The sequence below is a fragment of the Polistes fuscatus genome, unplaced genomic scaffold (assembly GCF_010416935.1).
Source record: "Polistes fuscatus isolate 324 unplaced genomic scaffold, CU_Pfus_HIC Scaffold1, whole genome shotgun sequence".
Lineage (NCBI taxonomy): Eukaryota > Metazoa > Arthropoda > Insecta > Hymenoptera > Vespidae > Polistes > Polistes fuscatus.
In genome coordinates, this window is record NW_025112997.1 from 4,150,385 (window position 1) to 4,168,945 (window position 18,561).

Genomic DNA, 18,561 nt, shown 5'->3' on the forward strand with positions numbered 1-18,561 from the left:
GTAAAAATAAAAATTTCATCTATCTCTCTAATTAATAACAATTTCGAAAGTTCGCCATTGAAAATGTTCACGAAATAATATATCCAAGTGAAATTAGGAAGAAAAATAAAAAACCATAACGTACCTGAATTTGGTTGGCCATTGTTATTGGGTCTCGCTGATGGTGCTCCATCTCTGGCTTCGACCTCGAGAGCATAAGCGCCTTGTTTCTCACGATCGAAGACTATTTTAGTAAAAATCTCACCAGTTTCACGATTAATCTCGAAGTAATTCTTTCCTTCGTTTCTGTCGCTGTCCACTATATAATACGTAACCTGTAAGGATAAAGAAAAATTTACGGCTTTTGTTCTTCCCATAATCTTCCTTCAATTTATTACCCTATATCTAATACGTGATTGCGTACGTTTGTGTAGAAGTTGATTAAACAAGAACATGACTCATGAAAGCGAATAAAATATGAATGTCAATTTAATTGGAGCCAATTGTTTCAATTTATAAATATTCACTTTATTTAAATATTCACGAATAAAAATAGGAAGACAGACAGGCCCAACCTAATCAATCGCGAAGCTTTTTTTTTTTTCTTTGATTTTATCAATTAAAGTTTTCTTTTTCTCTTAAAGTAGGAAAAAAAAAAGCCCCAGACACTTGGCGGAGACCAATCGATTTTGTCCGGTGCAATTAGAGAGATTGGAAAAAACTACCGGAATTTTCGATTGTTCTTCTTCTTCTTCTTTAAATTGTTCACTGAATAATTATTTCCTATCAGTGATGCGAGGATATGCGATTGGATGATCATTCGAGGCGAATGAATGAACTCTCTCGCATGTTCGATAAGCGTAAATAATTCATTCCTTGCAGTTGTGGTTGGTAATGTATGATAAATAATAAACTGTACGAATGAAAAATAAGACTAGTTTGTTTTAATAAAAAATTGAAGAAAAAAAGAAAAAAAACGAAAGAAATGTATCGGAAGTAATATAAAACGGTTGTGTTATTTCTGAAAATATTTTTCCTTCAAATTGTGTGCATGAAGAACAAACAATATAAAATGATATTCAATAGAATGGGAAAAGATCTTACACGGTATTGAATCGTTTTGAAAATATTCGAAAGTATCTTTTCTAGGTCGATGAACCGATCAAAGGTGGGGGTATATCGAAAGTATATATACATATACAGAAAAGAGTTTCGTTCGTTTTCTCTATACGAGGGGTTGCTCACGTCGTTACTTTTATCATGAAAATAGTCCTTTTCTCTTGGATATCAAAGAGCAACGTTAGCTCCCAACGATCGTACGTTTCCACGTAGCTACTTCGAATAATAAACATTCCTAAGAGACTCGTTTCAAGTCTCGATCCTCAGTTCGTGTATAAGCTTCTTGCTATATGCGACCTACGAGTCACGTAACCAATTCTTTAACTTCCGAATCCTAAAAGATACGCGCTCGAAGTTTCTCAAAAGATTCGCGTTGTGAGAATTTCGTAGAAACTACGATTACAATTTCTACGACTACTTTGTATTTTCTCTGTAGAAGAAGGGAACCCTTCCTTTCTCAGGTAGATAATACGCTTTTCAACTAAAATCCAACGAAATAACACTTGCAATGTTTTAACGCATTTTCTTTCTTACCATTTGTAGAAATTTCAATTGAAATTTCGATGATAATAATAATAATTAAAGATTTGAAAGAAAATGTATCATAATGTATTACGAATCGTCTATAAAATATCTTGTCCCTTTTTGTATGTAATACATTTCGTCAATAGAAATAACGAATCAAATACAATTGAAATGATAGATTGTTTTTAAACTATAAAATCAATTTTTGAAATAAATATTCTCGAGTGTCGATTGTATCTTAATACTCTGTTAGAAACAAAAGGTTAAGATAAATGTTGATCGGATCAAACTTACCTGATTGTTCGGGTAAGTACCATCCTTGTCGATGGCGTTGACCTGAGTAACCTTACTACGGATTGGTTCACCCTCCAGCACGGTCTCCTGTTCACGTTCGGTGAAAAGTGGTATCTCGTCGTTAACGTCCTCCAACATAATGTGAACCGTCGCTTCTGATGCAAGTTGTTGCGCTCCATTGTTCTATGGAAGAACATAATACGTATGACATTGTATGTGTGCGCGAGTATATGAATGTGTATGTTATATCTATCAAAGCGTGTCGAACAACGAAATCCCACACGCACATTATTTTCGATACTACGAGCGTCATACCGTAATTTATCGTCATACTCTATATCAAATTTTCATTTATGTATTCTCGATCTATTTCATTTTATTGAAAACAAATTATAATTTAAATATATCATTGACAAAAATTCTACACATACCTCAACTCGTATCGTCAGATTGTATTCCTTTATACTCTCGTAATCCAACGGATGATTAACTTTGATATCCGCCCACGTTACTGATTGTTCAGCACGTTGCTGAAGATAAAAGGTGTGATACTTGTTCGTTTGTGCCGTAGAACCGGGCATTAAGTGGTAAAAGACCGTTGGATTATTTTCGATTCCAGAACTGTTGAGACATACACACGAAAATCGAACGTTATTATGCGAATTTAATGAGATATTTAAAAAAAAAAAATAATAATAATAATAATAATAAGGGTTAACTGATCAAGCGATTATCGAATCGACTTTGAAAATCAAACGGAAACGGAAAATTTCAAACAGAAACGAACACGGAAATGTATATTATCGTTATAATAGATAATGACAAAATATATAACCAAATAAATCAACTATTACTTTTTATACTATTGATATAATGTCTCCAAATGAAAGGTCTCATCATGCGAAATATCAAATATATAATATACACATACGATTATGATAAAGACGAAAAAAGGAACTTTTACTTAAAGAACGATAGTCAATCGAGAATAAATTATCTACAAATCTTATCTCGTTTTTTTTTTTCAAACTTATATAGATTATATTTTCTTTCAAGTTTCAAAAAAAAAAAAACGGGAAAGATCGTCGAACGTTTTCAATCTCGTTACTCTCGTTCTTCTTCGTCTATATACTCAACGAAAAAAAAGTAATCTTTTAATTAAACAAATCGAATGAAATCAAATTTTCTTCTTAATGCGATAAATTTAATTACCCTTTTCTTTTTTCTTTTTTTTTTTCTTTTTTTTTTGCAAGCGAGAAGAAATCATCGAAGAATTCGGACGATTTCCGATGATTTTTCGTGTTACGTGAATATTCGAATAATTTTCTATAGTCGACAGAATATATATATATCTTTTTTTTTCGTTTTTTCTTTTTTTTTTTTTTTTTTATTTCCGACTCGTCGTCCGTATTTTCCGTTTCTATGATAATGAGAGTAAAACCGTGGTCTAAAGGGTTTCGATACATTTCTATATGTTTTTAGTGTGAGCCTGATACATAACATAGATATTTTCGACAAAAGAAACAAAAACACCATATAATAGTGAGAGAGAGAAAGAAAGAAAGAGAGAGAGAGAGAGAGAGAGAGAGAGACAGTTGGCATGATCGACGAATACACAACGATAATGAACACTAGCTACAATTCCCTTCTCCAAACACAACTTCTGCCTTGTTTCAGGCACGAAATTATTGCGCTGACAAATGTTAGTTTGGCTGTTTGTCGTTTTCGTATTTACCGCTGGACTCGTTACGACCAACTTTCTATTATTTTCGTTTAATTTTGAAATTGTGAAAAATCTCAAATTAAAATGTAATCATATATTTTCCCTATTACAAATAAAAAAAAATATATATATATTTAATTCATCGTCCTGAACTACCTTCCTAATTACATATAGCATCATTAATAACGTTCATTCTTCTAAAATATTCGATAAATTATCTCGATTCAGTTACATTCGCTAGGGGAATTAGATATGATTGATTCATAGTAATTATCACGCGTATGAATAATAAACGAGACGTCGTGTTACATTACGTAAACTTCATTAACGCGAGAACTCGAACAAGAATTTTCTCCGAAAATTGTCGAGAATCATCATCATCGTCAATTAAAAGCCTCCTGATAAAACACGATCCAAAAATTTCACCTAAGTATAGATCTCGTTCGTTTTCTTTTCATTTCGATCGATCTTACTATGAAAACAAAAGAAATATAACTTGGGTTAAAAGGAGAAGAGAAAAAAATCAATGTATTACACGAGTAAAAAGGGGAAAAAAACGTAAAAATTTGGTACCTTTCATTAATCCCAGATACTTTTTTCCTTTTATTTCGAAGAAAAAAGGGATAGGGGAATAAAATAAAAAAGAAAGAAAGAGAAAAAAGAAAAAGAACGAGAACGTTCGAAGGGATCCAGACAGACAGACAGACAGACAGACCACACACACAGACCCACGGTGGCACGTTGAAAAAGAACGGCCCTGTAGGATGTGCTTTCCGAGTCATACGTTGAACGTCCGAACAGAACGTACGGTTCATCGATCCGTGAAAAGGATGGAAGAGAAAGGGAGAGAGAAATCCATTCTCTATCTCTATCCCCCCACCCTTCTCACCGCCCACAAACTCACACTGGTGAACCATACGTTTCTAAAGGACTCGGCGCCAAATTAATAGCACCGTTTGTCAGTCGAGAATACGTCGGCATTAGAGAAATCTCGTACTACTACGTAAAGAGGAGCTTTATAGAAACTACGTTCTCAAATATCTCGAAATGATAGGAGGAATTCAATGGTGTACGCGTGTCAAGTTCGTCATTCTACATCCTTTGAGAATATTCGATGACTCTCTTTATTTATTAAACGCCTACTCGTTCGACTACTTTCCCCGAATTATTTTCTCGCGCCTCGGGCGTTTTTTGTTTTTCCCCTTCCAAATCGATGCCTATATTTTCCTCCTTTTTTTTCTCTTTTTCCTAATATACTTTTAACATTTTATATTTTAAAGTGAAAATATTTTTAACGCGCACGTACTTTATTTTAGTATTAATTAATTATTTTATTTCGTGCTTTTATTTTAGTTTTAATTAATTAATTTTTGTGTCATTAGCGAACCCATATGCGGGTCGTACAGCAACGATTAAACGTACGAGTAATAAAAAGAGATACTATTTTTGTAATACAAAAAATAATATACGAAGAATCTTATGATCTTTTTGTAAATACATTTAAATATAATGGATAGACGTCAATAATTTTCCTAACGTTAAGGATGTTAATCCTTTGATCGTTATTATCTCATAAAGAAAAAATCCTATGACAATGAGTCCCTACTTCTTTTTAGATTCTTTTTTCCTATCTGATAAGAGTAGAAAATTGACCGGTCGTGTATGTCCAGCGGATATATACCTCTCATCTCGCGTGTAAGTACATACATACATACATATGTATGATGTTACATGAATATGTGTGTTTCGGTTAGTAGCGTTAGCTCGAATAAGCACGATCCCTTTTACCTTTTGCAACCCATGTGCTCGCGCGTGAACAAGTAAGTAAATACTACGAGACCCATAATCGTAGTACCTCGTATGTGCTTCGTTAAATATATGTTTGTGTGTTTGTGCGCACGAAAAGCATTGACTCGTTGAAAGGAAAGATTTATGTGTATAACCCGAATTATTCTATTCGAACGAATACACATGAACGAGACTGTTACGAAGTTTTATCTATGATACACACACAAGAATATTATCCTAATGGGATATATAATCCAATCCTAGAATTTTCAATCATAGTTTTTTTCCTATCTCTAGTTTTTCACGTGTTGTTTATACGTAAAATACTAACGAACGACTGGAAATGTGAAATGTGTTAGAGAAAGAGAAAAATAGAGAGAGAAAGAAATAGAGATAGATAGAGGACGTACACAAAGTACCGTTAGTGTCGTTTCCTCGTTTCATCATGGATCCTCGAAAAAACATGTCATTTTTATTTTTCTTTTAGCTGGAAATACGAATATAACAAGAAAGGACCAAGTTTTAAAGTCGTCGCGTTTTCGAAAGTTCACAAAACGCATTTGCCATACTTGTCATAGTTAACTCTTTACTCTCGTAAACTTGTCACATTTTTACGACCGTGCTCGAACTTTCCGTTTTTTCTCCGTGGTTTTTCTTTTCCTTTTTTCATTTCCCTACCCCCGCCCGCTCCCTCCCCCCTCCCACCTCCTATCGATTCTTTTCTTTTCTTTTTTTTTTTTTCTTTCTTTTCTTTTCATCATCATCCGGATTTCCGAATTTCTGGAAAACTCTCGTTACATCGCGTTTCATTGCTGTTACACAGGGCAAAACAAATTCGTTTTCGTCGACAAAAAAATTACTACGAAGAACACAATATACGTACTACGCTCTCGAGTAGAGAAAAAAAAAATTAAAAAAAAAGGTAAGACAAAAAAAAACTATAGAAATGTATGACATGATGTAATTATGTTACGTATACATAATGTGTTTTTTTAGACGATAAACCTAACGCATGTAATTTTAAGCAACTCGTGTAACGCATGCCCAAAAATGAATTATCGATGGCATTCATGAAAAAATACATTTCGCTGATCTAAGGTTTCGATAAAATATATATGCAAATCTTTGCGAAACTGTAAATAACCAAAATTTTGGGAGAAAAAACGAAACGTATGTCGACGTATTCTAAAAATGAAAAAAAAAAAGAAGAAGAAGAAGAAGAAGAAGAAAAAAAAATTAACTATGGCGTCTCTGACGAGAAAAAAAAATGCGCTGTTTGTTTTGAACACTCTCATCACTGTCTTCGGATTACACGTATATCTCATGTTAAAAGGAATTTGGTTGGTTCATCCTACGCGTACTACTAATCAAATGGACAATAATAACATCGTCGAAATATAGCTCTCTCTCGTGGTAGAAAGAGAGAGAGAGAGAGAAAAAAAATAAATTTTGAAAAAAAGCCAATCCGATGTGCAAAACGATGGGAAACAAAAACAAAACAAAAAATACACAATGGTCAAAAAGACGCGTGAATGTGAGAGTGTGTACTTTTGGTGGGAGTGATTTCTGGTAAGCATCTAGTCGTAAAACATGCCCAAAAAACTGTTTACGGCACACACGCGTACGCATATTACACACGCACGCACGCACACAAACACTCACTATCTGTGTTATACAAAATTTTACGTAGGATTTTTACGTAATGAATAATAATATGGTCCAAAACTACTACGGGTCTTTGCTAAAAATTCATTTTTCATCATGTGATGTATTATTTTGATCCATGATTGTTGCATGACACGTGTTATTGTTTTTTGTCGCGTAAATTTTCTAGTCGAAAGAAACAAAAACGTATAAAAAATAATCGATAATTATTTCGTAACGTCAATTAACGAATACTCCATCAAGCGATCGTTATTTGAAAATAAAATATCTGTCATCTGTATATCGAAAGAGTGATCTGAAGGTAGAAAAAAAAAGTACGTAGAAAAATTAATCGATAAAAAAGGAACAAAAAGCTCCGTCAATGTCAAAAACAATGATTTGTATTGAGAGAGAGAGAGAGGGGGAGGCCAGGGTTGGAGGTTTTTAAGCGTGTTTATGTGTGTTGTATGCGTGTGTATGCGAAATTCGTACACAATATCAATTAATAACGTGCACAAGAAACAATATACTGCCACGAGATTGCGTGCAGGGCGGCGGGTTCGTGCAGAGAGCCGCACGGAGCATTAACAGTGTGACAGACCTGGCTTTAACAGATACAACTTTAGCCCCAACGGCCATGTTCTCTCTACAGTAGATCGGGCCATACACTACGTGGTCCCATACGGGCGGATTATTCGCACGGTCCACAACGTCAATCTGAACCTCCACCGTTCGCGACATTGGGTTGGCGCCCTTGTCTTGGGCCTTCGCCTCCAGCTTGTATGTCTCGCGCTACGCACCAGACCGCGAGTGTATCGCAAACGGGAACAAAAAACAATCGGTGTTAGTGTCAAAGGTTCGAAGCTCTCGTGACAGCGATACGTGGTGGTACACTCGCTCTTCCACCCTTTATTAAAAAAAGGAGCCTAAATCAGAAGAGCTGATGCCTGTTGAAACACGTTCTTGCTTGCTTGCTTGCTTCGTTCGATCTTTCGTTCGTTCGTAAGTTCGTGTTTGTTCGTTCATTTGCTTTCTTTATATTTTATTTCGTTCGTTCCGCTGTTCACAGATCTCGACGCCTTGAAAAACAAACAAAATTCAAAAAGAGACAGAGAGAGAAAAAGAGAGAGATAGAGAGAGAGACCACAAATGGTCCAACACAAAATTGGCACGAGCAGCAGCTGGAGGCTAAACGAGATAGATAGATAGATAGATCCTAAAGGGTTACGTTAAAAAATGGGGGGAAGGGGACTCTTCAAAGGGGGTGAAGACACTTCGGACGATCGACGAAGAGAGACGGCTAAATGCTCTCCCCTGCCTTTCTTGTTCTTTCTTCCAAACTGCTAGAAACTGCGCCTGAAAAAACGCTCACTTCCCTACGAGACACGATGTCCTGTTTCGAGATATATATATATGTATATATCCTAATTAATGCTCCTCCATTTTCGCGGCCCCAAGTATCGACGACGTGGCCAAAGATTGTGATGGACAAACGGTTCCCGCTTATTCGCCCTCGCACGATGATTGGATTTTCAATTTATTTTCATCACGAGAATCACGAAAACCAATCAGGAAAGAAAAAGAATCCATGTTAAATAATCGAAAAATGGAAATATAAGTTTGGTCGTCGGGATTCTTCGTGATGCCAGTAAGGGGGGCAGATGGTGATAGTAGATAGTAATAATAGTGATAATAATGATGATGACGATGACGATGATCATGATGATAATGATGATGACGATGATCATGACGATGATGATGATGATGATGTTAATGATGGTAGTGATGATGGTGTTGGTAATAGTGATGGTAAGTAGTAGAATAGTAGATCTAATTACTGTAGTACCGATGTTTTTTCCGATTTACCGGGCCGTACTTAACCATACGTGCTGCCATATTTTTTTAACAAAAATATAATAATAAATAAAAAGTAATATCGTAGATAATGTGTAATTAAAGTAAAGTTTTGTGTACGTATGTAATACGGGATAAAGAAGATAGAACAATATGTTAGACGAGAAATAAGGAATGAAGTAATGTGTGTTTTCGTATACGTTAGATGATGTTTTAACTGTGTGTGTTTAAATATGGAAATAAATAAATAAATAAAAGAAAGAAGGAAAAAAAAATATAAAGATATAAAGAAAGGATAAAAAAGTTAGCAGACTGTATGGCATGGCACGGCATGTCACGTGTCTTGTCTCGGTCATGTCGTGGTATACAAACCTGGCTTTCACCGACGTCACTACAGTACCCACTGTGACATTTTCTTTGATGTGAATGGGGCCGTATACATTCGCATCCCACACAGGTGGTTTATTGTTCCTGTCTACGACGTCTAACTCAACGTCCACGTCTGCGTACAAGACTAGCATCCCTCTGTCGGAGGCCCGTACTCGTAGGCGATAGGTGTCACGCTATAGTGGCAAAACATTCGGCCGTCAACTTACACAGGACAATTTTTCTTATCGTTTTGATTGTTTTTTTTTTTTGTTATTGTTTTTTTTTTTTGTTAATTTTTTTGTTGTTAGACTGTTTCGTGCTCGACAAGTTGTTGTTGTTGTTTATAACTTTTTCTTTCGATTTTTTTTTTTCTTTATTTATATGTATATATATATATATACATATATATATATTCAATTTTGGTTTTGCGTCGATTCGTATTAGAGTTTCGTTATTTTGAATTTTTCTTTTGGTCACTCGAGTCCACGTGGACGTTTTGAGATCAAGTCGATATTAGAAATCAAATGTAAATAAGAGAAAGAAAGAAAGAAAGAAATAGAAAGAGAGAGAGAGAGAAAGAGAAAGAAAGAGAGATAGAAAGAGAGATAGAAAGAGAGATAGAAGAGAGAGAGAGAGAGAGAGAGTGAGAGAGAGAGGACGACGCGTGCTCGCAAGTATCTTCATGATTAAAAGATCCAGATCTTCATCAGTGGGTTATCTCACAGGCTTCATTAACGTCCTTGCACTCCTTCGTGTTAACTAGGAAAGTTATTTTTCTCTGACTGCGATCATCTGAAACGTCTCGAAAATGTTTTGTTTTACAGTAGTTCTTTTTGCTTTTTTTTTTTAACAAATTCTTGCATCGATTTAATGTGCTGCTTTTGTATTAAACTTAACGATCGCGATCAAAGGAGGAGAACAACACCTTGGACGAAAACCTGATATATATATATAAATATATTTGAGAAATAATAGATTTATATTTATATATATATATATACATATAGAAAAAATAAGCCATTGAATTTTTAAATTATAGATCCTTCTAATACGAAATACTTACGAGCTTAGGGCGAAAATAATAAATAAATGCCACGCGAAATATCGTGTTTATATATATATATATATACATATACATATAAAATAAAAATAATCAATTTAACGCGTCAAACGAAATATAACAAAACGAAAGATTTTTAATTAAGAGTTGGGAAAACGAAGGTTTATAAAGAGAGAGAGATAGAGAGAGAGAAAGAGAAATAGAAAGAGAGAGAGAAAGAGAGAGAGAGAGAGAGAGAAAGAAATAAAGAAATTCATCGAGTGACAATAATAACAACATATGCAAAAACTCATCGAAAGAATAAACATTCTATAATTTAATCGAAACTCAAAGGCTCTCTGTATTAATACATTGCAACGAATATTATGCATCCTGTTCAATACGTACGATAATCGTGACTATCGCATCGTTTTTTAATATCATATATATTCCGATGCAAAGTGTCTAACACAAGAGTATTATTCCTACTTACTGGAAAACAGCCCTTTTTTTTGTCATCATCAAATCCGAAGAAAGTAAATGGTGCAATAAACACAAACATAAACAATAAGAAGTTGAAATTAGTTCCTTTACGAAATCAACCAATGCAGGCATTTGCATGCAAGCGAGAATGCATTAAAAGAGGCATCTGGGGATTCAATTTGGGAATATATGGATTGGGATAGGAACGAAGACAGACAGAGAGAGAGAGAGAGAGAGAGAGAGAAATATACATATATATATTTATATGCATTTAGAAACTTAGAAAGAGTGAGAGAGAGATATAATATAATATATACATATATGTATATATATATTGAAATATATAGAATAAGAGAGAAAGAGAGAGAGAAAGAGAGACAGAGACAGAGAGAAAGAGAGAGAGAGAGAGAGATAGAGATAGGGCAAAGGACAATTTAGCTGGCCGGCTAGCGGTGATCGGTTTCAAACGGATAAAACGTATATATTCCGGAGTCGAGGGTAGACGGAAAAAAATGACAAAGATATTCCTGGGGGCTCTGATTCGTTCTTGCTCGTTCTTAACGACACTCAAAAACCGATGGACGTTATTCGTTGGACTCTTTTTTTCTTTGTTTTTTTTTTTTTCTGTTTCTTTTTTTTTATACATTTTTTTTTGGTTCGGTTATGTCGTACGTATAATATTCTCTATACGTGTGTAGAATTGCAATTTCTACTGTTATCTCGCATCGGTGATTATAGTCATACATTATATGCACCGTATGCGTTCGTTCCGTTTACGACAGTGGTATGCTGCCCCAATCACAGAAGAAAAAATGTCACACCACGGACAGATTTCTTGCGATCTAACTTTGCTTTTGTCACGCTCTCGACACAAAAAATCGTTCTTTTTTCTTTTTTCTTTTCTTTTTCTTTATATATACATATATATATATGTATGCTTATTTATATATATATATGTATTCATATATATTTTTGTCAGTCACGTCGTGATGTAGCGGGAAAAATGAGGTCAAGGTAAAGTAAGTGAAAATGGGGAAGGAACGTAGTGGTGGGGGGCGGTTGTGAAAAATTTGGTGAGATTTGCGAGAGTAGAATTAGATGACGATAGTTATTGATGAATAGAATGACGATGATATATATAGATAGATAGATAGATAGAGAGAGAGAGAGAGAGAGAGAGAAACAAACAGAAAAGTACAATCAAGTGGATGAACAAAAATTCCAAAGAAACGTGATCGTTGTATCGAATCAAACCATAGTCATCAAACATATGTAGCAGATAACAAAACGCTTATAGTAGAGGAATAAAAATTAATAGGGAGAGAAATAATATATATAGTTAGAGATAGATGATGGAAGTAGGAGAATCGATCGAGAAAAATGCAAAATAAAGTATAATGAATGAATTTGGTCAATGAGATAGAAGATGAATGAAAAAGCATACATACGATAAAAATAATGATCGATTGGAATATAAAAGAAAAAAAGAGAGAAAGTGAGAAAAAAAGAGAAAGACAGAGAGAGAAAGAGGTAGAGAGAGAGAGAGAGAGAAAGATAAAGAAATAAGGAAGGTAGAGCAAGACAGAGCATGATAGTGAGCATAAGTGATGTAGACGAGAGGTCGAGATAGAGGATGGATGATAGGAGCGAGAGCGAGATCCGTTCCTGTAAAGGAATCAAAAATACATTCATATAAAATATGCAAGCATTTGTTCAAAAATTGTTTATGTCTGATGCACCACAAAATGCGTAGAGGTTGAAGTACACCTTACGTGGGGGTCAAAAAATGTCGTTCCCACCTGCTCCTGGAAGTTCAAAAAACATCACTTCCCTTTTGAAAAACATTTAAATTAGTATTTATGTTAGAAGAACATTAAAGATTATTAGTCAGCAGCTTTGTTCGTTGTTTTTCCTTTTCTTATTATTTTTTTTTTTTTTTTTTTTTATTTTTTATTTTATATTTTCTTTTCCTCTGTGTCATTCTTACGTATCTCTAACGACGCGTGACGTACACCAAAAAATCGTGGATTTCGTCTCTTTTTCTTTTTCTCTTTTTATTTTTTCTTTTTTTTTTTTTTTTTATTTCGCTATTATTTTGGAAAAGTAACAAAAAAATGTATTGCATTTAAGCGCGGCGCAAAAAATTCTTTTTGGACCGGTCGAATGGTCGATCGAAAATGAACGTGAAAAATCATATAGGAGCGCGAAGAGAAATTGTTTGATAAATCACGCCCGCGTACGAGGAACAACACGACGAATTTATTTTTGATTGATCGAGATTTATTCGTTCGTTCGTTCGTTCGTTATTATTACTCGCGCGCGTTATACCGAGAAAAAGAAAAATAGCAGAGTCGTTGGACGATAGGTGTTTCGAGGCACGTATGTATTTTGAAAAAAGAAGAAAAAAAAAAAGAAAAAAAAAATAGATAGAAAAAAAAAAAATTTCAAGAGAAAAAAATGTTTTGAAAAAAAAGTTGATGAAAAAAAAAAAAAAAAAAAAAAGAAAAAAGATACTCGCGCCGCAGACAGAATGAAAGAGAGAGAGAGAGAGAGTGTTCTGATGCAAAAATAGCCCGAACGGTCGATCGATTCAGGTACATGAAGCGTTTGAGGAAATCAGGCATAGCTAAGTATTTACCATAGTGAACACATTGTGCATATCAATGGGAATTAAAAAGTTCTATACATGTGCCGTAAAAAGGAAACTCATTTCGTTGCATATTAGTGATGAGAGAAATAATTATCGACCAAACGCATATTGGTATACAAGTTTATCCGGCAAGTAGTAACAAAACGGATTCGTGTTAAAGAACGTAAGTTAACGCAAAACGTACAATATATCGGCATATTAAATATATGTATATACGTGTATATACGTAAATATATACACACACACACATACACACACGCACACACACGATATATACATGAACGTGAATATACACGCATGTATATATTTATGTATAAATAATATATAATATATATACATTTATTATATTATTTTTCGGCTTACGAGTTCTTTTGGATAACGCGCGTGAAATTTGACTAGATAATTTTACGTTAGAAATTTGTATTATTGTATTAACATATCATTGTTCGAGAATGATAATATTCTATGTGCACGCGCGCGTGTCCAAGCGAATCGTGGCCGTGTTTACGATTAAAAAGATAGAATATGCGAGTCAACGTTTGAAATAGATACTCACATCTAATGGCTTCTTTAATACAATCCAACCAGATTCTGGTTGGATTTCAAAGTACTCCAAGCCTTGATCGTTGTTAGGTGCGCTCAAAGTATATGTTATAGCGCCATTGTTGTCGGCATCTTCGTCAGAGGCCGATACTCTCAGAATATTAGTGCCAATACTTGCATCTTGTTTAACATTTTCCACGTATCTCTGAAAGATGTTTTCTTTGATATAATAATCGTTTGATCAATGTACAAGGTAAATACCTAAACGCGCGCACATTTTGTTAAATAAACTTTGAAAAACGTCAAAAATATATTTTATACAGGAAAGTGCAGTTTAACGATTAACTGAATATTATTATCATATTTTTTTTTATCTTATCAACTCACTTGACGATCGAATAACGGTGGATTGTCATTAACGTCAGTTATCTCAACGGTGAAGGAACAAACTCCTTCCAAGGATGGTTCACCTTGATCCGTCGCTTTTACGGTAACTGATACAAACTTTCCGTCGTCGCCCTCGCGATCAAATACCTGAAAGTAATCATGATGAGCATAATCAGGTCATGTCCTTAATTGCGAGTTTTCTCTCTCTCTCTCTCTCTCTCTTGTAGCAACGCGACCTGTTTAAATACTCTCCGTCGTTGCCGTGCTCGATGAGAAGCACCGCTCGGATTATTGATAATTAAAATATAATCATTTTACCCTTCTAACAAATCTGTTTTTCTAGTTCAAGGTAAAATATCGAGGACGGTACGTGAAATGTAGATCATACACGATCCAATAGGTAACGAGGATAACATTTCGTGTGATTTTTTACATAATCGTAATAACTCTTTTGAAATAATATTTTTCAAAATACTTACCTTATTAGTGGATACTTGGCCAGTTTCTTCATCCACCATAAACTTAGTTCCTTTCTGATTAGGTTGTTGTACTATGGAATACTTCACTTGCCCATTGACACCTTTATCTTCGTCGGTAGCTTGTACCTTGATCACCGGACTTCCATTAGGAGCACCTTCCTCGACTTTAGGATTGTAAGTTCCGCAATCTTTGAACACCGGTTTGTTGTCGTTAACGTCGGTTATGAAAACAACGACGACAGCTGTGCTGGTATGAATCGTCGCATCCCCATTCAAACAACATGCACCATCGTCCAAAGCTGTCACGTTAAGCTCGTATTTGTCACGATCTAAAGTTATTTTATCCCCGTGAAGACGAATTACTCCAGTAATTTCTTCGATAACGAATTGTCCTGACGTAATATTTCCTCCAACGAATCTAAAACGAACGTTGTCACCGTCCTTGTCAGACGCCACCACGGTTGTCACCAATGTATTTGGTCCGGCATTTTCGTCAACGTTTGGTGTATACACTTGCTGAGAAAATTTTGGCTCCTCGTCGTTTTTATTTTTAGTATAAATTCGTACAGTAGCCGTACCAGTCTTCGAAGGTGTACCTAATGATATTTCAATGTTCATTAGTTTGATTGTCACAGTGTCACAATTAATTTTGAATAAACCCACCTTTATCTTTAGCCGTAACTACGAATTCGTAGTAAGCATTGTTATTGTCGGCATCTAGTTGTTTATTATTAACGATGATACCGTTCGAATCGACGCTGAAATGATCGTCCGACACTAAATATTCGATTTCTGCATTTGCCCCAGAATCGGCATCGGTTGCTTTAACTTTTAGTATGCTGGTACCCAAAGGAATATCCTCGTCGACGTTATGAGCTTGGTAGTCTGGTAACTCGAACTTCGGAGCGTTGTCATTCACGTCGGAAACTCTAATGGTTAACTGCAAATATGCGAATATGATGTATTCAACTTATATATTAGAATTATATCACAGAACGATAATGAACTATTTCAAAAATTAAACTATCTTTCAAGTTCAATCGTTTTCTTTTAATGAACAATTTGAAACTAATAAAAGTACCTCGACTGTTGTTGAAAATCCACCAGAATCTTCTGTAGCAGTAACTATCAACGAATATATATGTGGTTGACGTAAATCCTCAAAATCGAGTTCTTTTGCCAACTTGACGATACCAGAAGTGGGCCCTATATTGAACGTTCCCGCAGCACCTTGTCCTTGAGCTTTTAATGTATAACGAATTTCACGATCGGCGAATGACTTGGCTTTAACCGATATGATGCTGCAAATCCAAACGAATTGGAGAATATAGAAAATCGATCTCTCTCTTTCGAGAAATATAAAAAAAAAAACAGAAATGAAATGGATCGTTTATAGAAATAGTTGAAGTAAAAAAACTTACTCGGAATCTTTCTTTTGATTTTCTGGAATTTCAGCTTCGTAAGCGGTCATGTAGAACTGCGGTGCACGTTTGCCACCAACGATCGATAGTCGTTCTTCCGTAGTCGACTGGAAATGTCTCTCGTCTATTCGACCATTCTGATCTTCGGCTTTTACGTAAAGAACGTATTCCATGTCCAACTGAAAGAGATCAGTACCACGAGTACGTACTACGCCTGATCTTTGATCGACCTCGAAACGACCACCGGCTATAAAAGAAGAAAGATGAACCTACATTTCCAATATTATCCTATTTTTATAAATATTTATGCAATGCACAATCGAGTTGCCAGTACGAGACTAGTAACGATGAATTTGTTAAGAGCGTAACATTTCTCTCTATCGGCAAAGAAACGAAAAAAGAAAAACAGAAAAAAGAAGTAAAAAGTAGTCGCATGTTAAATGACATTAAAAGGGCACGAAAATAAGTATCGGAGATTGGCTTCATGACGTTATTCACGTGTAACCGGACGTTGCACTCACGGAGAAATCGATCGGTTGATTAAGAATAAAAGACAATTTTCAGATCCAGAGACATCACGTAAATTATTCAACGGACGCTAGAAGAGTGCTCTAATAGACGTCTATCTTATCTATAATTAGTCTAGAAAGCTAATGGAATTATTTAAGAATCGCGTAATCGTTAAGATTCTATCAAAAGTCAAGTTAACCCGTCGAGACAGTTATTTTCGCGAATATTTAAATACTTGTCGTAATAATTTTCTTCCCAACTCGTTTCTGCAAACGTAATTAAATGTAAATTATTCGAAAATGTTCATAATTATAATCATAATAATCATGAAATTTCACGCACTCTGATCTCTAACCATGTAACATATTAAAGAGAACTAAAACAAACTCAAAGGTAACTCAAATGGAAATGATTCGAAAATGTTATTACTCCAACTCGTAATAATAATTTTCATCTAATCCGATATCCATAACAATGAAGAGTAATTATTTAACCAAACGGAAATAAATTAAAATGAAAAAAAAAATTATTTTAAAAAATGTTATAGTAATAGTCAAATATAATAATCATTTTTACGTACTCCGGTCTCTAACAATAAAGTAGTGAATGTTGTGATCGGTATCAGGATCCCTTGCTTGTAACGTGAACACGTGCGTGTTTGGTGGTGCATTCAGCTGTACAACAGTCTGCATGGGTAGAGGACGGTTAATGAAGTAAGGTGGCTCGTCGTTCACGTCCTTCATGTTGATAATGACACGTTGATTGTCCGTATCTACGATTACGTATCATTTTTATATTTTCACAATTCAATGGTAAGCCTGTTGCAACACACATGTGGCTGGGTTGAAAAGTTTTTAGCTTACAATTAGCGTAGGAATTATCTTTTTTTCTTTTTTTCGGTAAAATTACATTTCACTTTTTCAACCCATCCTCGTGAAACCAAAAACTCGAACGACATATATAACGTATATATAAAAAAAAAAGAAAATATACAATTTACACGAATTAAACGCACAAGCAAACAAAAATGTGCATGCTTTAGCGAGATCAATAAGATAAGCCGTTGTTTGTTTTGGACAAAGTCAATCTAACGAAACTTGAATTAATAATTTCAAGTGAGAACGACAGTCTATAATTTATTTAATATTATTCACCAAATAGATGATTATACACACGATATTTGGTATATTTCGAATAAGGTCACTACGGTTAATTCGATAGCAATTTCATTAATTTAATGATACGATCTGTATGTTTGGTCACTCATTGCGACCTTATTCGTTTTAATCAAGTACGTTTTGTCAGACCTTGTAACCACAGGGATAGATGGAATATCAAAATAATGTCAAAAACATTAAATATAGAAATAACCATTTAAACAGTGCTATTTATCATTCATGAAACATGTGAAACATACATGAAACGCTATGAATTTGCAATGAATATTGTTTTTACGAATTTTTTCTAAATACTTTTAAGCAAAGAACAAAAAAAATACACACACACACACACAGAGACATACATAAACACGTACACGCGCGTGTACGTGCAGAGAAATGAATGATATTGCGATGATACTTACATTGAAATCCTTTGGATGCCGATTATGCGTGAAAGAAAATATATCAAATTAGTAACAGTGAAATAACGTGCTCTAGAAAATAATCAATTTATCTTCAAACTATACCCAACACTTCCCACTAATAAAAAGAGTGCCAAATGTTAAATAATTGTGCTTATTTGCTACGCGTGTA

At 34.6% G+C, this 18,561-nt stretch overlaps 1 protein-coding gene across 15 annotated transcripts in view; it reads right to left on the reverse strand.

Annotated features, from left to right (window-relative positions):
- LOC122519657 (neural-cadherin) overlaps positions 1 to 18,561 on the reverse strand; it is a 79,639-nt gene that overhangs the window by 43,902 nt on the left and 17,176 nt on the right. For 11 of the 15 annotated variants that reach the window (XM_043639302.1, XM_043639345.1, XM_043639320.1 and 8 more), the window contains 12 exons: positions 17,388 to 17,579; positions 16,298 to 16,544; positions 15,958 to 16,177; positions 15,540 to 15,816; positions 14,877 to 15,472; positions 14,398 to 14,544; positions 14,024 to 14,215; positions 12,590 to 12,622; positions 9,299 to 9,489; positions 2,349 to 2,538; positions 1,918 to 2,100; positions 125 to 314 (listed from right to left, as the gene is read on the reverse strand). In XM_043639302.1, the coding sequence (XP_043495237.1) occupies positions 125 to 314; positions 1,918 to 2,100; positions 2,349 to 2,538; positions 9,299 to 9,489; positions 12,590 to 12,622; positions 14,024 to 14,215; positions 14,398 to 14,544; positions 14,877 to 15,472; positions 15,540 to 15,816; positions 15,958 to 16,177; positions 16,298 to 16,544; positions 17,388 to 17,579 (2,658 nt within the window). Of the gene's footprint in view, positions 1 to 124; positions 315 to 1,917; positions 2,101 to 2,348; positions 2,539 to 7,673; positions 7,865 to 9,298; positions 9,490 to 12,589; positions 12,623 to 14,023; positions 14,216 to 14,397; positions 14,545 to 14,876; positions 15,473 to 15,539; positions 15,817 to 15,957; positions 16,178 to 16,297; positions 16,545 to 17,387; positions 17,580 to 18,389; positions 18,399 to 18,561 lie in introns of all 15 variants that reach the window. The other 4 variants (XM_043639387.1, XM_043639362.1, XM_043639379.1 and 1 more) reach the window with 4 other exon arrangements.